The 26,830-nt window shown below is 46.8% G+C and overlaps 1 protein-coding gene across 15 annotated transcripts in view; it reads left to right on the top strand.

Annotated features, from left to right (window-relative positions):
- Positions 1-26,830, top strand: part of Agap1 (ArfGAP with GTPase domain, ankyrin repeat and PH domain 1) — a 435,962-nt gene that overhangs the window by 353,341 nt on the left and 55,791 nt on the right. For 9 of the 15 annotated variants that reach the window (XM_034521738.2, XM_076914829.1, XM_034521740.2 and 6 more), the window contains 3 exons: positions 17,860-18,014; positions 21,094-21,184; positions 26,425-26,647. In XM_034521738.2, coding sequence (XP_034377629.1) covers positions 17,860-18,014; positions 21,094-21,184; positions 26,425-26,647 — 469 coding nt within the window. Of the gene's footprint in view, positions 1-7,631; positions 7,710-17,859; positions 18,015-21,093; positions 21,185-26,424; positions 26,648-26,830 lie in introns of all 15 variants that reach the window. The other 6 variants (XM_034521736.2, XM_076914828.1, XM_034521739.2 and 3 more) reach the window with 1 other exon arrangement.

Raw genomic sequence — 26,830 nt, 5'->3', positions numbered from 1 at the left:
GGAGGTGGAGAGTCTATCTTATGCTTTTTCATCAACTTCTGCCACTGTAAGATATTCCAGCCTCACATCACTTTTTGGTTTTCCTGCATTTCTGAGATCTAGTCCCTTCTCTAAATAGTACTGGTTCTTTCTATATGAAATCAAATATGTCATATATGTAGCATAGAACAGGAACCATTATTATAATCTTACCTACCTACCTTATCACCCCCCACCACCATCTTGCTGACTGTGATAAAGGGATATTTGAGTAACTGCACCTTTTGTTGAAAAGTATATATTCCTAAACCAACATGGCACTTCCATGACTGATCCCTCCAAAGGGAAAGTGGAAAGGAAAAACTGGCTGGGAACAGGAAGTTAGCTCACTTCTGCCATCATACTAAAGTAACTTTCCCTGGCATTCTTGGTTAAGCCTGGACAAAGCTGCTGTATTTAATTTCTAATGAAAGAAAGCAGACACTTTATTATTTTGATGGCTCAGCACTGCTGCACTTCTCCCTGGCCCTCCTTCAATGGTAATGACCTTGTTTAATCATTCACAGTGACTAAGGAGCATGCCAAAGAAACCCTGACGTTATGGTCAAAGCAGTTTTATGAGAAGGGATTGTTAGTGTGTAAAGGAATAAATGTCTGAATGAACAGGGAGAGTGACTTTAGACTTTTCTTCCTCTCCGGTCTTTTCACACTGACTACTGAGAATATTCTGGATTCCGGACTCTGTGATTTCTGAAGCTGCACATCAGCAATACCCTTGGAGGTTTCTGCAGCTGGCCCCAAATGGAAGCAGCTCGCCTGTCTCTGCTTGATCCAATAGCAATTCTTCTCAGGTTCAGATGCCACATGTGAGGGAGCCGCAGCGTGGAGCGTTTCACCCCCACCCTTTGGAACGCGGCTGCAGAAACAGCAGATCAAATGCAGAGGCCCTTGTTTGCTGCCATGGAGGCTGGTGGTCCAGTGATCACAGCCCCTCAATTACAGCCCTGCGCAAGAGCACGAGCAATGGTCATTAAATAATTATGCCTTTGATTAGTTGCTTAACTAGTCAATGCTTTGAAATATGATAACTCAATTTAGAGTTTTATTAAAAAACAATTTTTCCCTGGAATCATCTAAAAAGATTTTGTGTTTAAGAAAAGAAAAAAAAAATCTGCAATATATTTTTGTTGAAGGAAATTGAGAAAGAAAAGAAGAAAGAAACGGAAGGGGTGGGGGCTGAGATGAGAAGAAAGGGAAGGGGCGAGAGACAGAGATGGCTGTTTCCCATTATCACTGACTTCTGATGCGGGGACACCAAGGGCCCCAGCACCCTGTACCCTGTGGCCCTATCTTGACTGACTCCACAGAATGTCAAGATAGTCCTGGATGAAATGAAATGAAGTCAGGGTCTGAGTATTCTCAGGCCCCACTGCTGCTTGCCTGTTGACCCAACCTTGCCTGTGTAGGGTTTCTTCCCACACACCATTCACATGTGCATGCATGTATGTTACTGGCTGAAACCAGGCATCAGCCCTGCAGTACACAGTGGCACAGCAGGACAGTATTCTCTACAGTCCCAGGATCCTGTCTTCCACTCTTCCCGTGTGCTCTGGTGAACATGGAAGCTGAGAGGCCATAGGCTCCCAGTCTCAGCTTCCTCAGAAACACTGCCCCAGGAAGACCAGGAGAGACACTGCTTCAGTTCTCTGCTGAGTTACTAAGATTAGTAACTCTGAGAATTAGTAACTCTGTTGTCTGAGAGCGGGCCAGACAACAAAATCGACATTATAAACACACATGGAGACAGTGCTTGTTTATGCTGGCATCTTACACTTACCCTGGTTCACATCCACACTCTAGCATCAGACTGAGATACCCAGTTGCCCGGGCCCCTTAGAACTCTCTGTCTATAGTTCAGTACATCTCTAGCCCGGAAAAAAGTCCTACTGCCTCCATCTCGGGAGCTTCTGGTTTTCTGGTGAGTCTAGAGTTTTGCATTGGTTTTATTCTTCCTGTCTACCAGGGTTAGTGACATTTCCCCAAGTACCTGCATCAGTCCACTACATAAAAGCCCTTGGCAATTTTCAAACCCAATGTATTCTAATTAAAATGGAGTCTGTGGTAAAGAAAGCCATTCCGAGTTATTAGAAATTAAACTGAAAACTATTCAATTAAGGATCCGTGGGTTGTTCCAGTAGTTTCCTTTTAGGAGATACTTTCTTGCCTGTGGTTTGGAGTTGGGAAGATGACTAGTCTCACTGGGTGCTACCAGCAGCATAGGTATTTTGTCTTCTAAACTTGACTGTGCTGTATCTATCTGCTTGGTCTCAGACTTTGTTTAATCCTTTCAAAGTCCCTCTGGAGAAATGTTTCAACAAGACTCCTTCTCTGGGAGGCAGCCATTGTGTGAAGCCCATGCACAATGCAAGTAGTGAGTTCACATGACCCAAAAATCTTCTGGGTTGCATCCTATGGGGGAATCACTGCCTTTTTTATAAAAGAAGTAAACATTTACACTGTCTGGTTGAGCAAATGAATGATCACACAGCTGGACAAAAGAAATTCCCCACCCCAATCTCAGGACACAGTTGGTGCAGACAAAAGATCATGAGCAGCCTACCTTGGAAGTGATGCAAACCCACAATACCGTCAGCTCACTGCCCAGCAGAGACATCTGGGAGGTGGCCCTGGTGACACAGTCAGCCCTCTGCTCTGGGGAACAAAGGTGCTGTTTTCTGTACTAATAAGACTTATACTGGTAACATCTTTAGATTTACACATGTCCAATGTGGACAAGGACTCTCCCATCATCACAAGGTGATGGCTTGGGGTCTCTTAAAGGCATCAGCTTCTCCTCCCTTGTATGAGCAAGAGGGTTATTTGTTTCCTTCTTGGGATGAGACATTGTTAGAAGTGCATAGTCTAGCCCTTTCCTCCAAGTAGGTAAAAAGACCCTGCTTGCTCTCCTGATTGGTTCTGGGGGTTGCAGCAGCCTCATTTCCTTCAGCCTTTCTGTGTGTGTCCAGGATGTGATTCATGTGCACTTGGAACCCCCAGCAGGCTGGACATAGCCTCTTCATGGGTACACCCTCTTTAAATCAGCTATCCAGGAAATATTTATCTAATCAACAAAGACAGCTGTGAGAAGACGAGCAGTGGTGATATTAATAAGTCTGTTTTCCTGGTGTAGTGATGGAGGGAGAGTTTAGGATAAAACCTTATTGTCTTGAACATGCCAGCAGACTAAGGAATATTTTTATTCTATTTATAAAAGCTGTTTGGAAGTCTTACCAGAGACACTGCTTTCCAGTAGATTTTCAGCCTTTTTCATGCTATGGTAAAAACAAAGCTATTGTTTAATTTAGGAAAACAGAATAATAGAAACTTTCCTTTCAAATGAAGTTCTGAGTCCCTGAAGGTTACACCAGTCCATATGAAGCCTGTATCTTCCAGGAATGAGGAGGTGTGGAATAGTCGAGAGCTGCACGTGCTAAGTGATTCCAGTCACTCCAGCTTCACAGGGAGCCGTAATTTACACGTTTTTCTCCTCTCTGTCTTTGAAAAGACCGAGGCTGTCTGTTAGTGATTACCAAGAGTCAAGAGTAATATACCATACCTCTTTTGCTCTGGTGGACCCTGGGTTGTTCTTTCGTAGACATCAGGCACTTTATAAAGGCACTGGGGTGGGGGTTATAGCTGCCATTTTCATTCAGAGCATGACTTTGGGAGGGGGTGTAGCTCCACAGATCTGAATGTGCAGGGCGGCATCCACCTCTTTGCCAGCCAGGTAGGTGGCTACTAGACTAGAGAAATGACTGGACGGTGGAGTGTGGGATTCAGCACCTCATCTTCCCTAGTTGTTTTGATATCACAGGTTCCAAATGGAAGCATCTTCTAGTCCCCAAGAATTGTCCTCTCAGTAACTAATGTATATTTCAAAGAAAGTCAGCAATACCATTGCTGGATCACATGGTCACCAACTATGTCTCTGTGCTTTTAGCTTGAGTGTGTCAAATTTTCAGTCCTTTTAATCCTTAGAAAATAACTTTGCAACCATTGTCGAGTGTAATCTTTACCGTCAACTAGGTACATAGTCGCATTCTGGAGACCGCTGTAGTTGAATTGCTAGATTGGGTTAACCGAGGAAGGAAGTCATGCCCTAACTGTCGGTAACACTGAACCATAGGCTAAGGTCCTGGACTGAGGAAGAAGAAGAAGAAAGGGGGACTGAGCACCAGCACCCATCTCTGCTTCCTGACTGTGTGTATGGTGTGACCAGCTGCCTCAAGCTCCTGCCCCCACCCCAGCCCTCATGCCTTCCCTCTGATGACAGACTGTATCCTCCAACCATAAGCCAAAACAAAACCTTCCTTCTGTATGCTGCATTTGCCAAATGCTTTGCTGCAGCAGTGAGAAGGGTATTAGTTACTCAGTCCAGGGATGATACTTTTAAACTTCTGTTCTAAGGACTCAACCTGTTTGCTTCTTCGGCCCCCTGCTCTGGCTGTCCCAAAGCAAGTCTATGTGTAGCTAAGTTCACTGTGCCTGTTCAGTTGTCATTATGAGAGTGACATTTTTCCTTGCACTTGTAGCTGTGTGTTACAAAGCCTAGTGAGTTTTCTTTCCTCCTATGTTGAACTTTAATTTGTAAAAATGAAACGGGAGGGGAGATAGCACACCCAGGGTCTGTGCTTGGGTCCAGCCTTGTATCTTCTGGGATGTCACGTCCATGGAATTGTCTACCACTGGAGACCTTGGTACAGCCCCTGTCAGTTAGCTGCTGCTGTAATCCAAATGAAAACCTGGGTTCATCCCGTATGCAGAGCGTAGTGTGAAGACAGCCACGTGCTTTCACCATGGTGTCCTTTGTCTAGCTACACATGAAATCCTAAGAAGTAACATCAACAACAAAAATCTAAATGTTCCCTGTGCTTTAAAAACAAAATAAACAAAACAATATTCATGGAAGTTTTTGAAAAATCTAAAATTTAACTGAGAGATTATCAGTGGGGTAAATGTTGCCTGTCTGTGGCCTGAGGCTGAGGTAAGAGGAGTTTGAGACCTGCCTGGATGCATGGTAAGACCCTCTCAGGAAGAAAAAATAGTTTACAAAGAAAAGCATTTGAGCATGATGGCCTTAGGTATCACACTTGCCAAGATCTGAGACCAGGGATGCTACAGGGTATATGATGGTCAGCCCACCGCATGGGGCTGGAGTTCTAAGGGCTCCATTTGGTACCATGTGGCTATTTTCCCGGAGAAGATGTTATCAATGATCATGATTCTGGTTCTTGTTGAAAATCTCCTAAACAAGGCAACTTAAGCAATCAATGCCTCAGAGACAAGTGCTCACTCATCTCAGGACCTAGGTACCAGCCAGAAAACAGCCATTTGTTTACAAGGAAGAAAACGCCATGGCATTTTATACAATAAAATTGATTATTTCATCAATAGGTTAATAGAAATCCAGGCTGTAAGTTCACTTCCTGGTTATACATCCCAACCGTAATGAGAGAACAGAGCATGAAAAATACAGAGTGCAAAGCAACCTGGAGAAGGTTTCCCCTGAGCTTTACACTCCTGCAGCAGCAGCTGGGATGCTGCCTATTTATATGTAAATGCTCCAAAAGGATGTCTGCTTCCCGGGACACTTTGTAGTAACCTCTTCTTCCAGGAACTTATTCATAACTTATTCATTTCAATATGGCCCAAGACTCTGGGAGCATCCACTAGTGAAAAAGGAAACACATGCCTCATTGTGGGGACACAGTGTAACCTGTGGAAGGGAGTGTGTGTTTATGTGTTCGCGTGCGTGTGCATGCGTGCACACTCACGAGCACAGCAAGCCTTTGTTTTCTTGAAGACTGAGCAGCTGGATTTCCTTCATTGCTCATGGTTGATTGACATCAGTGCTGACCGATATCTGAACAGCCCTTCCCAGGTGTATTGTTTCCTGGGAAAGACCTTGAAGACTTGGAGATGAGAAAAGTCCCTGCACTCTTCTCCACTCCCCAACCTAAAAGCCATGAAAAGTTCAGTCTCGGCCCATATACAGTAGGAAGAAGATTCCAGGCAGCAGCCCTAGGTATTTACTGGTTAGGGATTACATTTCTTATCAAATTATTTGTTGTTCATACTACATCTATTGTGAGCCTTAGGTGTTTAATTATAGCAGCCTTAATCATTTTAAGTCAATGGACAGTGACCTCACAGTTGTTTGCTCTCGTGATTAAACCTTGTACTGAATATATAAGGCCATATTTCAGAACCTACTCTGCTTCCTTGACAGTCTATAAAGAAGCACAAGGAGAGGTCCAGCAACTGAACTCACCTAGACATGCCCCTAGGTCACTTTCTACCATCAGAGACCTTTGTTCACACAGCCTAACCAGGGCTTACACCACACTTCTGCAGCTGAGTGACTTGAACACTTCAGCAGACAGGGAGGGTGAACCTATCCTGAGTCAGGGTCAGTCTGGCCTCCTACCCGTGCTGCATCACCTGATGTAAGCTTCCAGCCGGTTCTCTTCCTGACTGTGGAGCTGAGAAACAGATGGCCCATGGTACCCTTCCTTGGAAACATGGCAACTTTTACCGCTGGTGAATATTTTGGTGTCTGCCTATAGCTCTGCCTTTGGCTCCCAGGAGCCACTTTGTCAACTCCCATTGGGTTCTGTGACCTGTATCATCAGGAACTAAGGGAATCTGTAAGCCATATTTTTCCAAGCCTCCAGTGTTTTGTATCTGTCTGTCTGTCTCTGTGTCTCTGTGTGTCTGTGTCTCTGTGTATGTGTCTGTCTGTCTCTCTCTGTGTTTGTGTGTCTCTCTGTGTGTGTCTGTTTCTCTCTGTGTTTATGTCTGTCTCTGTCTCTGTCTCTGTCTCTCTCTCTCTCTCTCTCTCTCTCTCTCTCTCTCTCTCTCTCTGTGTGCGTGTGTGTGTGCTCGTGTGTAACATGGCTGTGACCCTGGAGTGTCTTACCACACGTCTGGGCAGTGTCCACTGCACTGCACTATGTCGCACTATGTCCGATTGGCCCAGCCTTTCACTGCTAACCCTAGCATTCCTCTAAAAGTGGCTTGGTGTCTGCCCTTTCTGAAGAGTCTGAGAAGCCTTCTGCTGTTGGGGAGCCCACCTGGGCTTCAAGATGGTCACAGGGCTTTTCTGCTTTCCACTAGTGTTCATCTCACGATGTAGGCGAAGAGGAGTTAACAAAAATGCTCTTGTTTTAAAAGACCTGCCTCTGAAACGTGCATACCTAACCTGCTTCCCACCAAGATCACTTGGACACATACTTGTACAGATAAGAACTCTTAGCTTCTGAAGGATGGCCCTCAGCAGCCCAAGGCCAGCACTTGCCCTTCAATGAGCAGCCTCGGACTTACCAAGGGGGTGTACACACATTTGCCTGGGAATGTCTTTGATCTTGTGAGCACTCATCTACCAGAGCTGGCATACCTACCCTCTCAAGCCCTCTGTGCTGTCCTGGGGGGAGTGGAAAGCCAGCAAAGGAGCCCTTGGGTGCTGCCCCCTGCTGTGCACTCAGAGGTGACTTCACGCGCTACTTTGACATTTCTTTTCTCCCTTTTTCATTTGTTTTCTTTTCCTTTTTGTTGTCTCTTTCCCCCTTGCCCTCTCTGCTCTCGGGATGCAGCCAAACGCAAAGCATGGAAACTAAACCGTGTTGGTAGCCTGCGAAACATATACAGCAGCAGCAGCACCAACACCGAAGGTAACTGCACCCCGCCCGCCCGCCTGTACCCAGCTCCTGCCTCCCTGCCTTCCTTCCTTCCTCCCCATGCAGCCGCATGCCCCTGTTGTGTTTGCAGTCCACCCTGTGGTCTTTTCATCCTTTTGTTTGTGTGTTCTGTTTTACCATTCATGTTCCTTTCAGCTTACTTAAATTCTGACCTTTCCCTTCAGTCATAGGGTAGTGATGCTTAAATTACTTTGGAAACCTATTTTCTCTTCTTTTTTTTCCCCCTTTTCCTTTATACATGTGGGCACTCAATGTAATATTTCCCAAGTTATTATAGTTTTTTAAAGTGTTAGTATCAGGTGTAATGATCTGTAGCCAAATACAATAGTGTGCCGTGACATTTAAGTAACAGTCTTAATTTGTTTTGTGGAAGCATTCTCCATAATGCTCTCTGCAGCTCTAATCCAGAGGCAGCAGGCCCGGGCCATTTGCATGGGCTGCTATTGCTTGTAAATTCCGTATATTGTTTTGTTTCTAAAGGTCGTCTGGTGCCAAAGTTCACAAATTGACTTGGGTTGCTTTTCCACTGGAGACAGCCGTCATTGCTTTTGTATAATAGCAGATTGAGTTCCACCCCCCACGCCTTCATTTGAACAACACAATTATAAATTGCCTTTTTTTTTTATGATTACAAATGTCAAGGGTCAGAATTATTTTGATGCCAGGCAAGGGAAAACCAGCACCATCCACCCAGGTGCAAGGAAGGGAGGCTGGCGGGGAATACTTGATGCAAAGCAGGTCACAATCCAGCAAGCTCAGTATAATAGGGGGGATTTCTTTTTCACTTAAGTGCAAGCCAAATGGGTCAAATAATGGCGAGCTTGCGCCCTAACACTAATTGACTTATTTGGGGATGATTATAACTGTAATATTTTTCTTAATGTCACTGTTTTCTGGGCTGTTGATTTTAGCGATTGCCAAGCAATGGCATTAAATCTCCTGTAAATTTTAAATTGCACACTGTTTCCGTAAACAAAGTCCCTTCCTCGCATCCCGGTCATTAACCTTTCCTGATTTATGTCCCCATCCTCTCTCTGGTCCCTTCACAGTTACTCCTGCCTTACCACCAAAAGCTCTGCTCTCAAGCAGAAGTGACTGTACAAAACAAGAGCCACATTTGCAGGGCGGCTTATTAAGAGGCCATTTTGTAATCACAGTTGTATCTGCAACCCTCGAGGGAGTTTATCTGCCCCGACACCGCTGCATCCTGGTTTGGCCACATGTCCCTTCAAACATTCAGAAAACAAAACTGAGAAAACAAAAATTTAAGAAACTATTTCTCAATTACAATTTCCCATTGAGCTTAAAGGATATCAGTGTGTTCCCTCCCAGGGTTTTTTTGGGGTCACGTTTTGTATTATGTCTCTTTCCTGGGTACCTACCATGCATGACTTTCTTTTATATGGTATAGGTGATGGGTTTATTGCTTGACTTCTTGCCTTAAGAACTGAAGTTGTGACACTAGTTTTAAAGTTATTGAATACAAAATTGGGAGCAGTAAGAAGGCACACAGTTCTCTCATTAGCCTTGAGCTAAAACCTCCTGCCCATCACCTGCTGGAGGGCCTCCCAGAAGACACTGCTGGGCTAGCTTGACAGTCTGTGTATGTAGAAGTCACCAGAAGGCTTGCTCCTCCATTATCACTGCTCCACAACAGGGGACTTGGCATCCAAGGCAGCCAGAGCTTCAGGAAGGAGGCCAGTTTGGGGGTGGGGGGGGGGGGCAATCGAGGGCAGGAGATGACCAGATGAGATCCACTCCTCTCTGAATACTTGATAGCTTAACACACTTGCGGTCCCTCCATACAAGTGAGTGCTACAGCTATCCATGGGGATTGCAGTACAGCAGCTGTGGGCATTGAGACATGGATTAGCCATGAAGGTTGGGGTGCGAGAACCACACTTCTGGTCCCTCCCATATTTCTAGCCACAGTAAGCTGCTCAATGTGTAGTTACATTTATGGATTTTCATTTGAGCAATACGGCCGCTCCTCATGTGTGTGCACACTGCCTTGTGCCATACAACAGTCAACAATTTGTTACAGAATTCATATAATTCCATAAATTATCAAAACATTTTTCTGGTTCCAGGCAATTAATATATACTGCATGACCACTGTCTGTAAACTAACCCTTCATGAAAATGTGTATGCTAAACACTCTGACTTTTGTTAGGTGATTTGAAAGACCCATCTTGAAATGTAATGTTTCTTAAAACTCTCCATGTGGTAGATTTATTCAGGGATTCCCAGAAAACACCAAAATAAGGTTGGCACCAAAGTTCAGTTCCATTGACACAAAAGCTGGCTTTATTAACTAGGAGAGGGCCAATTAATAAACCCAGTTCTTGGTAGGAACCTGAAGAAGTTGTAGAACTGTCCTGGAGATACAAGTTGTGAGATAGTCAAGGTTGTACTTTAAGCCCTGGATCTCACCAAAGGCCTGGTTTGGTTTTGGTTTTTTATTCATTTTCTTTCCTTTCTGACCCCTGGACCTCATTGTCTCCTTTGCTCCTCATAGTAACCCCTGCCAAGTAGGTATTGTGTTACACATGGGGAATTGAGCTTGTGGTAAATTCCCCAAACCTTGTGCTGAGCTGTTTGCTCCAGAACACACACACACACACACACACACAGAGAGAGAGAGAGAGAGAGAGAGAGAGAGAGAGAGAGAGAGAGAGAGAGTCATTCACTCACAGATCCATATGGAAGATGCAATGATAAACCGTGTGAAATGGATTATTAGGACAGACATAACCTTTGCCCATCTGGGCTGCTTATCCTTGAAAGCGAGGCAGACACTTGGAAACACCTATACTGTCCAGGATTAAAGCTTCGATGCCTTTTTGTGGTTAAACTCTGGCCCTTAGTTGATGACAGTGAGTGCAATTCCTTCAGCAGGAATTGTCTCGAAACCTGTGGAGCAAGCCCCGGGGCCTGTTAGTGCTGTAATGTGCTAGCTGGCCCTCTTAGTAGCCCAAGCAAAAAAGAAGTCTAGATGTCAGGTGAATGGGCTCACCTTGAGTGCTTGACTCTGTAGCAGATGTTTCTTAGAGAGTGCCTAGGAGCCTAGAAACATTATATAAGAAAAAACCAGGAGCCCCGTGTGGCAGCAATCCTCCAGGTCAGTGTGATGTAGCAGACAAGCTTGCCCTCCCCTAGCTGCCAGAGACAAGTGGACTCGTCAGCTAAGGTACCAGAGTGACAGTGTCATTAGACTATTTGACAGAGTTCTGATACATGGATAAAGGAGTGAAGGAAAGGAAGAAGGTTTGGAAGCAGTGAGCACTGCTCAGTATACAGAGCCTACCCCTTCTGTTAGTCAACAGAGTGCCTGAATATAGTCACCTCACACTCCACATGACCCTTGTACCCAAAGATCAGCCAGACTCAGAAATGGCCCAATGTCCAAAAAGACCCTGTGGTCCTGCTCTCTCTACAGAGGTCTATTTCTACCCAGAGAGAGACAAAGGAAACCTACTCTGGGTCATCATTGTGTGGCGTAGGCCTCTCAAGCAGGGTCTGCTCTGTGGAGTCCTGACTTAGTCACTCCATGGAAAGTCACTTGTCAGTATAGGGACAAATCGGCAGAGGCTAGCATACCTACGTGCTGACTGTGTTAATGTGCTGCCGTAGTTACCACCATTAGTTCCTGATGAGACACCATGCCTAGAGCAGCTTATAGAAGAAAGGGGTTATTGGAGCTCACAGTGAGTCCATGGCCATTATGGTGAGAAGCATGGCAGCAGGCAGGCAGGCATGGTGCTGGATGCTCACATCCCGAGTTAGAACCATGAGGCAGGAAAAGAGGCAATGGGTGCTAACTACAAATAACATAGGCTTATGAAACCTCAAAGCCCCACCCACAGTGACACACCTCCTCCAACAAGGCCACATCTCCTCATCCTTCCCAAACAGATCTGCCAACTAGGGACCTAGGATTCAAACAGGAGCTAAAGCCAGATTGTGAGATCTCCACTCCAGAATTGGACTCAGGGGAAGAAAAGCAAGGTTGGCCATGCTGGCTGTGCTTGGGGACTCCGCACACCTGGGCGAGCGTAGAGAAGGCAGTTGGGAGCCCAGGGGACCACAAACAGCAAAAACATAGACAGCCTCCCAACAGTAACTATGCAGACCATTGTTTGGCCATAACATTCATTATATCCATCTTTCCCTTTAGAAATAGGAGGAAATTTAAGAGCAAAGCTGACCTTTGTGTTATGGTGGGTTTGAGCTGACATCTTGAACAAGTGGCTTCCACCATCTGAAAAAATATCTAAACTGTATGCCAAGTGTGTGTGGGCTTTTAAAGGACAAACGCTGAAGCAGTGTACAGCATATATTGCTCAAAACATTAGCATACAAAGCTGAGGCTCTGTGTGACATTGCCTCATGGGAGCCCACGGGCCCAGGCGGGGAGAGGCCCGGAGACTGAAACTGTGAGCATTGTCCATCTGTTTACAATTAAGACAGTAGTCAGTGGGCCCTTTAGATCCTGGGGATAGATTCCCTTGCAAAAGGAAGGTGAGGACAGCATGCTATGGTCATCCCTAGCCAGCTACTGCTGATATGGCTGCTGACCAAAAAGGGTGGAGAGAGGATGCCTCAGTGCCTATGAGTATGTGCCACTCCTGTAGAGGACCCAAGTTCAGTTCCCACAAAATGTGGCTGTAAGTATCTGGACCTTCAACTTTAAGCAATCCAGAGTCTCCTTCCAACCTCTACATGCCTGCACTCACACATACCCACACACAGGCATAAAGCTTTAAAGAGAGGTGGAATGACCTGCTTTCAGGCACCCGATAAACAGAGTATAAGAGAAGCCCTTCTCCACCATGTGAATCTATCTCCTACTCCAGAAACCCCTTGTTGCCGTTCGTGAATGGAGGGGTGGCCAAAGGCAGAGTTGGTGTCTGTGTTGAGCAGAGGTATGGTGTGCCCTACCAAAGGCCCATTCTTCTGTGGCAGAAACCAAGGACAGGATGCCCTTCTCCCTGAGGGCCTTGGCTTTTTTATTTTCTGATCATGCTCAGTGGTGCCCATCTGGATACCTCTAGGCTCACTGCACTTGTGACTGACATCAGCCATACCTATGTGGATACTTCCCTTCACCTGAACCCTCCTTTCTGTGCAGTGCTAAAAGCCCACACCATTTTTGCTAAGCTTCTGTTCATCAGTGCGGCTGGAAGCAAGTTCTGCCTTACAGCTGGAATCCCTGGTGGACCTCAGTCAGATTCCAGGCTCCAGGAAGCCTGAGAGACCATCTTCCCCCTCCAGAGTGCAGACTCATATGTGACCAGTGACACACTGACATAAGTGTCCCTTGCAGGCCATTCATCCTTTGAACTTGGAAAACAAACCCATTCCACTTCCTTGTTTGGGTCGTACCACTTTGGACCATGTCTCTGGTGGAGCCTTGGTCTTGGTGGAAGCTGTCTTTCCATCTGTATTCCCATCTGTGCAGCCAGTATCTGCAAGTGTCCAGCTCTTCTCCATCCCTCCCTCCCCGCCCCGCCCCCCCAGTCTCTGTATTCATCCTCATCAGGTGTCTCCTGTTAAAAACAGCCGCCGCATATTTGAACTATTTTCAGCTGTCTGTAGCCCTTTAACCCTTTGTCTGCTAGAATTCCACAAAAATAATTGATGACTGATTGGCCCATTAACCTTTAAGGGAAAAAAAGTTTGACAGCCCAGACTTGTGTAATGAGGAGGGATTCCCTGTGAAGTCAGTCTGACGGCTGAGATGCTCGCCCCTGAGGAAGCAAAATTAGCCCCCCGGGGCCTCGTCTGCATAGAAACTGGACACAATTAGTGCGATATCCGGTGTTATTAATGTCATTGGGAATAATTGGGCAGGTTGGTTTCGACAGGTTCATGGCTCTAAAATACTATTATAGTGGACCTTTCCACAGCCAACCGTTAAACACAGAAAACTGTCCGAGTCCCCTGGAGCCCAATCACCATTTCAGTGAGCTGGAGACCAGAATGTACAGAGCCTGGAGCTTCAGGCTAGGGTGAGGTGGCCTTTGGGCTTCTCCTTTGGGATGGGAAATAACTTTGTGTTTGTGTGGATGTTTCAAACTAAGAACATGCTTCTAACATATATCCCAGCTGGGTGTTCTATAATCTGAGACTCTTTTTTTAAAGTGAACTCTGCATAAGCCACTATACTTGTCATTAGTAGTGGGTTTGCATCTGCAAATGACACCAGAGATAAAACACCAAAATGGGCCCTTCTCACTATCCAAGCATCTGTCATTTGGGGGTAATGGAGGTGGCAATGGGGGATGCTTGTCATCTTGCTCCTTGGGAAGCAGAGACAAGGCAGGATCTTGAATTTGAGGCCCGGTTTCAAAAGGCCAATAAATAAGTAGAGGACAGTATTACTCAGCTCTCTGACTGATCAGTCCCACACCGCCAATTGTGCTTACAATCATTTTTAAAGCTGGTTGCTTTAAAAAAAAAAAAAAAAGCCTAGTATCATCAACTGTCAGTTTATAAAGTAACACAGCTTTCTGGCCGCTGGGGAATTGACTGGCACTGTGTCACCTGGTGAAATGTCTGAGCATTACAGGAAGGAGTATGTTCCATTGGGCCATCTGCTTTCTCAGTCACTGCCACACTGAATAAGTCTGAGCATGGATCAAGTCTGGAGGCCTCTGGGATGCCATCAGTAAGCATTGACTGTTGCCTGGCAGGTCCCGCCAGTCCCTGTCCACTGGCTTCGTCAGGACTTGTTCCAAGTGATAGAAGTGTTTGTGAAGTGGAAAAGGCCATGAAGACATTAAAACAACATCTCATGTAACCAGCTGTGGGGTAGGAAGGTATGGCCAGCTGGCTGCAGGAACGCCTAGGCCTGAGCCCTGGAAGCTGTTGGGCTTTCTAGCACTTGTTTACTGCAGCGTGCTGGTGGCACTTAGTGACCTCTACTAGAGGACAGGGCAGGACCACACCCCTTGGGCACAGAGTGTGCATAGGCTTTGTGAGTTAACATCCATCATGTTCTGGAAGGAATCATGTATTACATCAAGTTTTGGGTTTCAAAGCATTTTTGCTCTTGAGTTTTCAGATTGCTTTGTATACCCACAGGGTACATTTTCTCTGAGCTTCACTGTCTTCCCCCAGATTCCTCTTTTTCAAAACGGATGAGCAGACTTTACTCAAGACCCCTTTAAAAACATGGCCAGGTGAGAGAGAGGTTCAGGCTGTGAGGTGGTCATACAACCCACTCCCAGCCTCCAGAACAGGAGGCACGCTCCATGGGAGCATCCAGTGGGTCATGGCACCATGTACCTTGTCTGGCCTCCCTTTTACTCTCCCAGCTGTGTACCTTCCTCTTATCCAAGTGGGGAATTCTGCGTGGCTGAGCGTTTGGGAGACAGATGAGATATCTAGGCAGTGCCAGCTGTTCCAGAGAAATGGGTTGAAGGGAGAGAAGACCGAGCAGAGCCATGGCCTGACTGGGTGCTCATTCACAGGCTTGGAAGTAAGGTGTCAGAGCAGTGTTTGTGAGGGAGAGAGCAGGGAAGGACTGAGCACAGGAGTGCCAGAGTGTGAGGTGACACTCTGTATGGAGTGGGGTAGAAAGGTGTCTGTCTGTGGAGTGTACATCCTATGTGGTGGTTAACACATTTATAGAGAGACTCTGGGAGCTTGGAGTAGAGTGAGGAGATCCTTACAAAATCTAAATCCCCAAGAAGATACGAGAGGTAGCCATAAAGAAGCAGAGAGGTGCAACAGAGGGAAACCACCAGGAAGGAAGGGCAGAGGGAAATCTGTGTCCACTGGAAGGAAGAGTGACAGTATGGTACAGTGGGTTCTGCTGGATGGGATGGGATCCTGGTGCTCCTATGAACTCTGCCCCTTTAGGTGCCTTACAGAGGCACATGGCTCCTAGAACAAGCAGAACCAGAGTGCAGCTCGGCAGCTTCATCTCAGTGTTACCCAAGCTAGAATCAGAACAGGCAGACACCTTGGAGCACTTCCTGGATGCTCAGCTGTCACCTGGGTGTGCCTGTTCCTACAGAGATCAGGCTCTGACTCCCCTGATATCCAAGGCATGCAGTGGGTGACTGAGAGCCCTGGGACCACGCCTACACCTCAGTCAAGCCACTTAAGCCATTTGCCCTCCAGCTCACACTGCAGCTGGTGATCTTGACTAGAAGCATGGGCAGAAACCCTCCAAGGCAGAGCAGTGTACAGAGATCTGAACTAGGAGGCCCACAGTCATCATTTCTCCCCGGACGTGCAGTAAATCCCGACCAGAGGGAACAGTCTTACCATACTTGAGTTTCACAAATGCAAGGTGACGTATGCACAGATGTCTTCTTGAACTATACTCAACATCCTTCCGTGAATGACCAAGTGTCTCTTTTTTCTACCATGAATTATATAGCTTGTCCCAGCCGTACCTGTCCCTCCACTAGGAGTTTTAGTCCTGAATCGGGGTGCTGTCTTATATATTGTATGGTAAAAGTTGAATGAACAGTATCACGACATGGACACATATGGAGCAAGAGAACGAGTCTTTTCAAGCACACAGATGCCACAGCGTTGCTGGTGATTACGGGGTATGGCTATCTGTCTGAAGTTACTGTGTAGTCTTTTTTTTTTTTTCTTGTTCAATGGAGACACTACTAATCTTCATGTCCAGAGGCCTAGAGCTTCCTCCCCAGCCATCCTTCACACAGTGTGTGGACTTGTTCCACTCCACACAGACATGGGCCTCATTTGTCCTCTAAGCTCGAAGACAACAGAGTGCCATTCGAGCTGGGCCCTGCCCTTTGAATTCTTACTACTCAGGCTCCAAAGCCAAGTACCAAAGAACACACATGGCCGGTGCTGAGCAAGCTGGGTTCTCTGGGAGAAGCTAAAGGGTTTACACAGAAGTGTGCTTACCCATCTTCCAGGCGGTGTTCAGACTGAGCAGGGTGAAGGCCTGTTCATTGGTTTAAAAGTTACTTACATTATAATCTTCAGAACACGTAAGACTCCACACAAGTGTGACACACAGTGTACCATAGTGATTGGTGGTGGCGGTGGCGGTGGCGGTGTGTTACATTGAGAACGTCAATAAGTGCCCCATTCCTAGGCAGTGTCCCAATTCCTAGGAGTGGAGCTTGATGTCATCCATGAGATCGGGAGGCAGGAAGGGGATCTTTGGGAACAAGAGAGCCACCGTGCCCTTGTCTGTGCAAGGCGGGGATGGGGAAGTAGAGGTTGACTTAATTGATAAGCCAGTCTGCAGGTTACTCTTTCATTGTGACTACACTTGACCACAAAGCCAGTGCTAGGCCAGTGTTAGAAACTCCCCCTCTGCTGAGGCATGTGAAGGGTCCAGCGTTGGCTTCTTGCTGTATTTTCCTGAGCAGTCTGACCTCTGATCAGGTGCTGGGAAATAAGGACTGAGTACACACAGTTTTCTGTGGCCAGGCTGTGTACTTGTGTGCTCATACACATTATTTAGCTTGTGATAAATTCTGTTAGAAGCTGCCTGTGCCCAATCTACAGGGGAGGAAAATGAGTGGTGGAACTTAAAAGCTAGGGGGGCAGGTAGTATCTCAGGATCTGGACACAGCTTCTCTTCCCCTTTCATAGGAGATGTCTCTCTGTGGCCACCCAGCCAGACCTGTGGCCACTAAAGCCCTCTGAGTTGCCTGGATTCACTTTGTCCACGTCTTAGCACAGTGAGAATTAGCACTCGGACCGACACCCACCTTAGTGTTCCTGGCTCACCTGGATCCAGACCCAACTGCTTTCATAGTCTGGTTTCATATCTAGCAGAACTAACCTCATTTTCCTCCTGCAGACCCAAGGTCCAGCAGTAAGTTGTGAACTTACTTTCCTAAGTTGCTTGGTCTGCACCCACACGGAGATCCTGACATTCCACGCTGTCTCTCCTTTCTCCCCATCCCCCAAGCACTGACTGAAACCTAGTTATCTCCGCTGGCTTTGGGAAACTGGTCTTGCGTGTTGGCGGGTGTGTGGATCAGATCTCAGCGCTCCCGTCCGGTGTGTGCCGCTAGCCTCATGCCGGTGCCATTGAATCCAGAGGCACTGGTGACAGGATGGGCTCGGGCACTGCTGTCATGAAAGTGAGCTCTTCATCCCACCTCTGTGTTCCAGAGCAAGAAGAAAACTTGGAGTTTATCATTGTGTCCCTCACTGGCCAGACGTGGCACTTTGAAGCCACCACATACGAGGAGCGAGACGCATGGGTCCAAGCCATCGAGAGCCAGATCCTAGCCAGCCTACAGTCCTGTGAGAGCAGCAAGAATAAGGTAAGGTCCACAGCAGGCTGCCCCAAAATCAAGGCTGCTGATCATTAAAGGGAAAAGAAGGCCCAAGTGGAGCCCCAGGGGGGGACAGAGGCATCAGATGGCTTGCGTGGATGACAAGACCCAGGTATGCTTTGTGAGGGGAAAAAACCTAAGTAATTGAAAAGATAAAACCACTTTGTATCTACAAACACCGTGCATGTTTGGTGTCCTGGCTTGGCCGTCTGCGTGTGGCAGGGTGTCCAACATGAAGCGTTTGCTGTGGCAGCCAGCGCCATGTGGGAAGCCTTCGCCTCTCTCTGTGGGCGATGGAGCCTTTGGACTCTGCCTGCTTCTGCGCCCATACTTATTTTTTTGTTGTTATTGTTTGAGGCAGAATAAATCAGAAAAAGAGACATGGACTTAAAAGATGCCCTATGCTGCCCTCATAAATGTCTCCAATGTCACAGGGATACAAACGCAGAGGAGATGGTAGGGAGTTTGGGCAAGGTGGATTTTCTGTTTTTTTAAGTATGTTTCATTCAGTAATTAAAAAGAGTCCTCCAGCAGTTGTTTAGCCAGAAATAAAAGTGTGTTCACTGCATTTTCAGGGCCGCTGCTCGGCGATCTTCCTTATACTGGCCCCGTCTTTCCCAGTCGGGTTCTTTCCATTTCAGTCTTTGAACCCTTAGATAGTCAGGACCCTTTGCTGACCCATTGAGATTCTTAGTGAGCATTTTGATTTTTCAAACTGTGATCGACTGGAAACCAAAGAAAGACATTGGCATCCACCTGCAGTTTCATTTATAAGCATTTAAAGAAACCTCTGCACATGATGTATGGCCAGCTTTGTCATTAAGAAGGGAGTCTGTTTTCAGAGAGACTGGGTGTGTTATTTTATTACCCTCTTGAGCCAGGGTAAGGCAGACCACAGCCATTATTAGCATTATGTAATTTGCTTCTCTCTTAGAAGATAGTTTATACCCAACTGCGAAGAACCACAGTCTTTTTATTCTGAGCTCCCTGGATTCCCAGGTCATGTCCCCATCCAACCACCATGTGTCTCCTCTCTTTACCAATGGGCACAATGGCACCTGCCATCAACAGGCTTGGAATTCTAGCTTCAGAGCAAAGAAGGGGACATACACTGCTGATCAGACAAGCACATCTCAGGTTGTATGGACAAATTAATTTCCCATATTCTGACTGAAGCCGTACCTCTTTCTCTTTGATTCTGGCTAGTGCTGGCTTCTCCCATTTTACTTTCTTGAGAGCCTCTTTCCAACTTGCTACTCTGAATGTAGACAATAAGATGTCTTGGACCAGAGACAGATACAAGCCTTGAACCCATGGGCAAGCATACTTGTAGAAATGACTTCCCCTGGGAGGAGACCCCATGAGCAACCCAAGGACGCCAGGTGTGCATCTGAGTAGCTGCTGGTTAGATTGTGAGAGGATAAAATGGGATATAGTGCCCCCACCACCACCACAGATGACTGAGAAAAGTCCAGACTCCATCAGAGAGAGCAGCTCTGGGTAAATAATCCAAATCTGACCCAGATAGAGAAGCTGACCAGTGAGTCACAGAATTGTACAGGTTTATAGAGAAAGAAACAGGCAGATAGGCAGACCCCTCTGTATACATGTGTTTGAGACCTCCTTACACAAAGTCAAGTTGTTAAAAAATGCTTTCTGAGTCCAAAAGGAAATAAAAACACAGTAGTCCATGAGGCCGATTAAACAGTAGCAGCAAACAGATAGCTTACTATTAAGTAGCAAGTGATAATTAGTTTCATGACCACCTATTTAGCATAAGGTATCTTAATCTGTAAAAAATTTGTGCACAAACAGAATTTATCCTAAGTTCTGAAACTGGTCAGCTTTTGCTTTAACTATAATTTCAAATGCATATCGAATAAACAAAGTTTTAAAAATACGCATATCATTACCCACTCTGCCCCTTTGCTTCCAAGGTTTCATTCTTACTGCGATGCATAATTGGGAATGTGTGTAGATGCTTACAGATAACATGCTCTTCACAGCACTGTCCAGGCTCTAGGACAGTTAGAACTGTACAAACATACAGTCAAGGGGCTTGCCACCCTCATGCATGCACTCAGTGATGAAGTCGGAGACTCTGTTGGCATTGAGTGGCAGACAGAATTACTAGGCTGGAAGGGCATGCTGCAAGGCAGCATATACCCATCTGGCTTTCCTACACTGCCTGGGTATCCAGATGTGCAGAGAGAAATAGCCGGAACAGTGGTTCTCAAGCTTCCTAACACAGTGATCCTTAAACACAGTTCCCCATGTGGTGACCCCCAACCACAAAGAAATTTCTTCACCACTTCATAACTAATTTTGCTACTGTTATGAGTCATAATGTAAACATCCAATATGCAGGATGACCCCACCAATGGGGTCACAACCTACAAGTTGAGAACCTCTGAGCCAGGTACTTTCTGGATAATCAAATAATAGTTTATAAATGACTGTGTCTTTTCCCATATTTTCTAATCTTGCCACAACAGGTGAGCCTTTTTTTTTTTTTTTTTTAACTCTCTTCTGAAAACCATCAAGTATGCTTAAGAATAAATGCCACTGCCTTACGACAGTGAGTGACTTTGATTTGATGCTATAGCAACAGAAAGACCCTCACAAGGAGAGCTCTCCGGGCTGTGGTGTGTGGCTTAGTCGGGGGTTTTCTGATAAAGAACTAGGCATGCTGATTAAGGCCTGACCCTTGGCTGATACACAGACTTTTTTTCTTGTTCTTTTATTTTCATACCAAGGAGAAAGGTATATGCCCTTGAAGGTCTGTTAGCCAGTGACATTCTCTGCGTAACAGTCTCTGGTTCATTCACAAATGATGGAGGTCTGACCACTTGGCTCATTTTGGGGAAAGTCCATCTCAGCCAATAATCCTGACGTATGTCCTGTCTCTCACTCAGACTCCCTCAGATACCAGAAAAGGGGTAATTGGAAATCGCACACTGCTGCACCTGTGTATAATCTATTTGGTTTTTTCCTAATATTGTTGGATGATGTGTGGATGTCTCCTGACTGCTCATATCTTGCATTCTCTGCCTTCCTTTGTGCCTAGTCCCGACTAACCAGTCAGAGTGAAGCCATGGCCCTGCAGTCCATTCGTAACATGAGAGGGAACTCGCACTGTGTGGACTGTGACACCCAAAGTAAGTACACAGGTTGATGATGGCCCCGGATCTTTATTGGCTATAGCAGAGAGGGCTCATGGCATTAAGGGCTTGGCATATTTAAGTTTGGGTTTTATCTTAACATAGTATCCTTTACATGGCTTCCCTGGTAGAACAGGCTGTTTCTTGTATCCTGGACTGCTTTGTGCCCTGCTTCAGCCTCAGGCATCACAGTGGGCATAGAACCAAAACAGTGATGGCTGCATCCCTTGGAGTTAGCCCAATTTTATGTCACACTTTCTGTTTTCTCCTTCATCCTTGGGTGTAGAGCCTTGCTCTTATTCTAGGTCTACACCCTCAGAAGCTATGTAAACTTTGCCCATTCATTTTCACATAGAGGCTTGAAGAGGGGGAAGTGCAGTTCAAACTCGATAAAAGATGCTGGTTCTTTTGAGGGATGTCTGGGAACTGAGTACCTCTGTTGTTGGTCATGACATCAGTGGGCCTAGTGGTCAAGGAATAAGCCCACACAGTACAATCTAGAGCCTTGGAGAAGGATCGAAGGGCACCTCGGACCTGGGACCTTCCACCTCAGAGGGAGCTTCTTGCCAGAGTTGGCTTGTCAGTGGGCCTCTGTGGAAGAGTGGGGGATGAGGAAGCGATGTGACTAGAGGCTGCAGCCCCACAGAGGCCTCCCTGGGTGAGCAGAGAGGAGGAGTGGCAACTCCTGCAGGAAATGGGAGGTGATGCAGATGATCGGGTGCCACTAGGAGAGATGCTGAGGTCTTTATGCATTCATACTCAGGGGTGAACTGTCCACATTTCACAGCAGGAGCAGGGCTCTAAGCTGGTTTATGGGGGAGGCTGCCTGACTGCACCAGCTCACTGTATGAGAATAGAACAGTAGGGTGAGTTGGAGACCTGCAGGTGGAGTGTAAGTATCTCCTCAGGAGACACCAAGGCACTAGGCCAGGCTTGCTCTAGACGAAGGGGAAGAACTGAGCTTTCCCCAAAGACCCTGGCCAGCCAGTTGTCCACATGGCCTGGCTGACCACAGCCCAGCAGGAGCCCATTCTCAGGGCAGGAAGGGCATCTTCCTCAGACTCCTTTGGATACTGCTTTAAAGTCTCTCTTTTTGTTTGAGTTTTTAAATTTTACTTTCAAAACGTGAGTTGGAAAAAGAAGAACATTTATTTGAAGAATGTTTTTATCCAAAACTTTCCTTAAACCAGACTCTTTTTTTTTTAAGCACAAAACCTGAGGCATATAGGAAAAAAAAAAAAAAAATCCAATCCAGAGATTGATGTCTGTAATTGTTTCCAGCATGCATTTAACGATTCCTCATAAAAGAAGCCATCCTATGGCTTTACAGGAGCTGTAGTGTGTGGCAAATTAGAGGTCACAGGTCTTTCCTGAAAGAGGATAGGCATACACATGCTCAGGACGGGAAGGAAGGGGAGGCCATGTGGCCCCAGACTGTAGACAAGGCCACATGAGCAGATGGGACAGAGATGATAAAGGCAGGGCTGGAAGCTTCAGGAAAAGGTTCAAGACCATTCACCAAGTATGCTGTGTCTGGTCCACAAGTGTTGTCTTCAAGTTCTCAAGAGTGATAGTCAATATTGTCATGGGCCCTTTGATAGGTCAAGGAGAGAGGAGACCAGGGTCTTAGCAGTCCATCCAGGCCACAGTAGCAAGCAGGACTGTTCCAGTCAGTCCACACCCTTCCCAGTCCTCTTGTTTCCCTCAGAGGCCTTAAGATAGATACCTAGAGGTCTGACGTGAGCAGTCAGGGAAGAGTTTTAAGCATAAATACCCAGTTTTGGTGCACATGCCAACACATGCATTGTGACATGAGCATGTTCTCAGGGTGTCGAGGCAATATGGTAAATACCTGTGAAGGGCATGTGTCTTTGATTGTAGCAGTGCCTGTAGGACGAAGCCCATCAGGAAAGGCAAGAAGGGAGCAGACACCAGCTTTAAAGATGTCCTTCTCCACTGACTATGGACTGAAATCAGAGCCACCCACATCTAAAGACTCAGGAAAGGTACAGGTGGCATCAGTTGGTGGTGTAACAGATATTGTGACTCTGGGAAAAGCCCACTTAAGAGAGTCACACTGGCCCACCATTCACATGTGTCATCCATCTGGGTTAAGGATATGGCCTGAGGACTGTAGTACAATGTGGGATTTGAAGCTATAATCACTACAGATCACCAAGCATCTCCTCCAGTTTGCACACGTAATCTGTCCCAATGTGGGCACTGGTCTACCTTGGTTGTGGGCTGCTTGTCTATAAGGAGAAATTCTGGTCCAGTGAATTTGGAAAAGTCAGTAGTATCCACCTCTCAGGGAAAGGCCCATCACTGTCTCCGAGAATTTTCCCTAGAAGGAGCTTGCAACCTGGCCCAGCCCATTTCTGTCCAGTATCCACTGACAGTGGAAATCTGTGTTGGGGGTACTAGTTGCCATTATGTTCAGAGAGGGACCTGGGGAATCCCAGAGCTTGGAGAATCCTACACACATATGGTTTGTACCAGTGTGCCAGACCTTCCAGAACAAAACTGAGAGGCAGCCCAGCTGCTGACTCCTGATCCATGAAACTCTGTCATTGCTACTGCTGTCCAGATGCTCAGGCTAGAGCCTGATCAGTTCCTAGTAGATCTTGCCTCACCCACCAGCCCTAGTAGATCTTCCGATGATGTCATCCAGTTTCTACCACCACTCAGTCCCTTAGATATGGGCTCTGCTACGGTGGGGCTGTTCTGCATTTGTCTAGATATGGTGTGTTGTCATAGTCTCTGATGGCCATAACCAACAGGAAGAGTAGGCAAACCAAGCTCTGCCCAAAGCAGAGCATGGGGTCTGTGATGTCACCTTATTATATCGGGGGTGCTGTGGGTAGAAGGTAACCAAGAGACATGTTCAAGGGAAGGTAATTCTAGCTGAGCCCAAAGGGCAAGCAGCATGCCAGCCAGAGCTGGAAGTGTTGTGCGTGGGTGGTTAGAGATACTGAGGGTCTCGCATGAGACAGGAAAGGGGCAGGGCTTGGTTCTGAATCTGACTTTGGACTTGATCCCAGGGGCAGGTGTTAGCCACAGCAGATTTTGAGTCTCAGTGTTACGTGATTGGGTCTGCCACATTTCATGGCTGCTGTCAGGAGGTGGCCTGCAGGGATCAGGATGTGAATACATGGACACAAGCTTGTTACAGTCCTACTACAGTGTGTGGAGATAATAAGGACAGGAGTGAAGGCTCAGCTCAAGAAGAAAGTGTTGAATCTGAGAAAGTTTCTGTGGGGACGATGGAAGCATGTATGTCGACTCCCCAGATCCTGGAAGAACATTGGTGTGGTTGGGAGAGGTAGAAAGAACACGGACAGAAAAATTTTTCATCAGGGCAAGCTGAGGACAGGGAGGTCTGTGAGGAAGGGAGAGGTAAGAGCCATTTAAAGTTGTTAGAATTCAGGTTGTCACTAAAACCAGGGTCAAGCTGGGTTTGCCAAGAAAAGAGACAGGCATCAGAAGAGATTACAGGAGCCAAGTTGAGGGCCAATTTGAGGAGAAAATGTTGGGGAAAAGACAAAAAACAGGGAGAAAAATCCAAGGAGACATTTAACCTCAACTTCATCAGAGTTGAGAGGCCAACAATGAGATAAAGGATTTAGCCATGGAAGTGGCTGGCAGCTGTAGCTGTCTTGTCTCAGTGGATGGGGTGATAGAGACAGCAGGGCAGAAGCCATGCTGTGAGGGATAGCAGGCACCAGGTGCAAGCCTTTCTGAAGAGGGTATGGTGGCTCTTCAGCAGCTGAGTCAGGCCTCTGTCCGTCCATGCTGCCTCTGTGCTGTGCCCACTTGCTGCTCTGAGATGACTCTGAGACCACAAAATACCTGACAAGAAGCAAGTAGGGAGGGAAGGAGGTTCATTGTGACTCAGTTTGAGGAGTTACAGTATGTCATGCAGTGGGGATGAGTCCTCTGGTGGCAGGAGGTAGGGCCAGGACAGGAAGAGGGACTAAGCTCCAAACCTCAAAGCGTTTCCCACTAGAGAGCCACTTCCTCCACCTAGGCCTCGCCTACAGAAGGTTTCACACCTATCCAAAACAGGGCCACCGTGTGGAAACCAAGTGTTCAGACACACGGGCCTGTGTGGGACGTTTCACACCCAAATCACAGCACTGTTGCCTTCTACCTATTACTTAGCCCTTTGTCTTCACATGGAACCTCTGTGTTTCTGTATCCTGTTCTCTCTGCTTCTGCTTGACATTTAAGTTTTCCCTTCCCCATGGGAACATCTCTGAGAACACAGGCCTCTCTGCCAAGACCTCCTCTGGGATATAGACCAGCCATCTTTTAGAAATGTACTCACATTAAATACTTGGCTGGCTGACATCTGGTTAGTCACCATGTAACCATCGATGGTCGTTCACTCTGTAGCAAGCAAAAGAAATATCCTCACTGGGTCAGATGAGTGTTTGCTGACTCTTCTGGGCAGCAATGGGTAAATGCCTGTTCTGCCTGTGTGGGTTTAGCCTCTCTATCAGCAGTGAGAGGCAGTAGATGTCAAGGCCAGGCTGTCTTTGCAAAATACCTAGAGATTGTAAGCCCAAAGCCAGCCCCTGCATCCACGCTCCTGATCTTCTGATGATGTCATCCAGTTTCACACAATGACAGATTTGTCCCAAAGCCATTCTCTATATAAGCCAATCATCCCAGCTTTAAACATCACCCTGTTCACTTCAAAAGTCATGGTTGGAGGAACTAGGTCCTGATAAAACTCTGTATTACCTGCTAACTGACCTGCCAGTGACCAGTGGAGTCCTGTGCATTGCTGCAGTGGGTCCTCTTAAGCAAGGCCCTTGATGGCCATACCCTCTCACAGGAGTATGCCTCTTCAATCTTTGAAGTTTGACCAAACTGTGCTGACAATAACAAAAGGGATATAGGAGCCAGTGCAGCCTCAGGTGTGACCTGGGCCTTGGTGTTGCCACTTTCCGTCTCTGCTTCTTACTCCATCATCAGCGGGCCACAGTGGACATCTTAACATACATGATTTTTTGGGGCTGTGAACCAGTCCTGTGGAGGTATCACAAAAGGTATTTCTGTCCAGATGAACACTATGCTGCCAGCAACAGACCATGTCTCCCTTGTCACCAAGAGTGGCTCTAAGTCATGAGACTATGGGGACTGACTGGTTGTTCAGGTGTCTCAGAGTTCTGGGACATTGAGAGTGACTGGTGGCGTTCTGACTGAGTTTTACTCCTGTCTCTCTTCTGTAGACCCTAACTGGGCCAGTTTGAACTTGGGAGCCCTCATGTGTATCGAGTGCTCGGGGATCCACCGGAATCTCGGCACCCACCTCTCTCGGGTCAGATCACTAGATCTCGATGACTGGCCCATGGAGCTGATCAAGGTGATGTCCTCCATCGGGAATGAGCTGGCCAACAGCGTGTGGGAAGAGGGCAGCCAGGGACGGACAAAGCCCTCATTGGACTCCACCAGGTAGGAACGCACAGATGCTCCACCAGCAGTTACACAGATGGGGTTGACCTCAGCAACAGCTGTAGCCATAGCCCTGACAACCTATGGAAATTCTGGTCGGCTTAGTCTAGAAGCATCCGTGTTTGAAATTGGTTCGGAGCAGACTGGATGATTCAAACTCCTTAATTTTTTATGTTTATTTTT

The sequence above is a fragment of the Arvicanthis niloticus genome, chromosome 17 (genome assembly GCF_011762505.2).
Source record: "Arvicanthis niloticus isolate mArvNil1 chromosome 17, mArvNil1.pat.X, whole genome shotgun sequence".
NCBI lineage: Eukaryota > Metazoa > Chordata > Mammalia > Rodentia > Muridae > Arvicanthis > Arvicanthis niloticus.
Note: the sequence above shows the minus strand (reverse complement) of the source record. Positions and strands in the feature narration are given on the sequence as shown.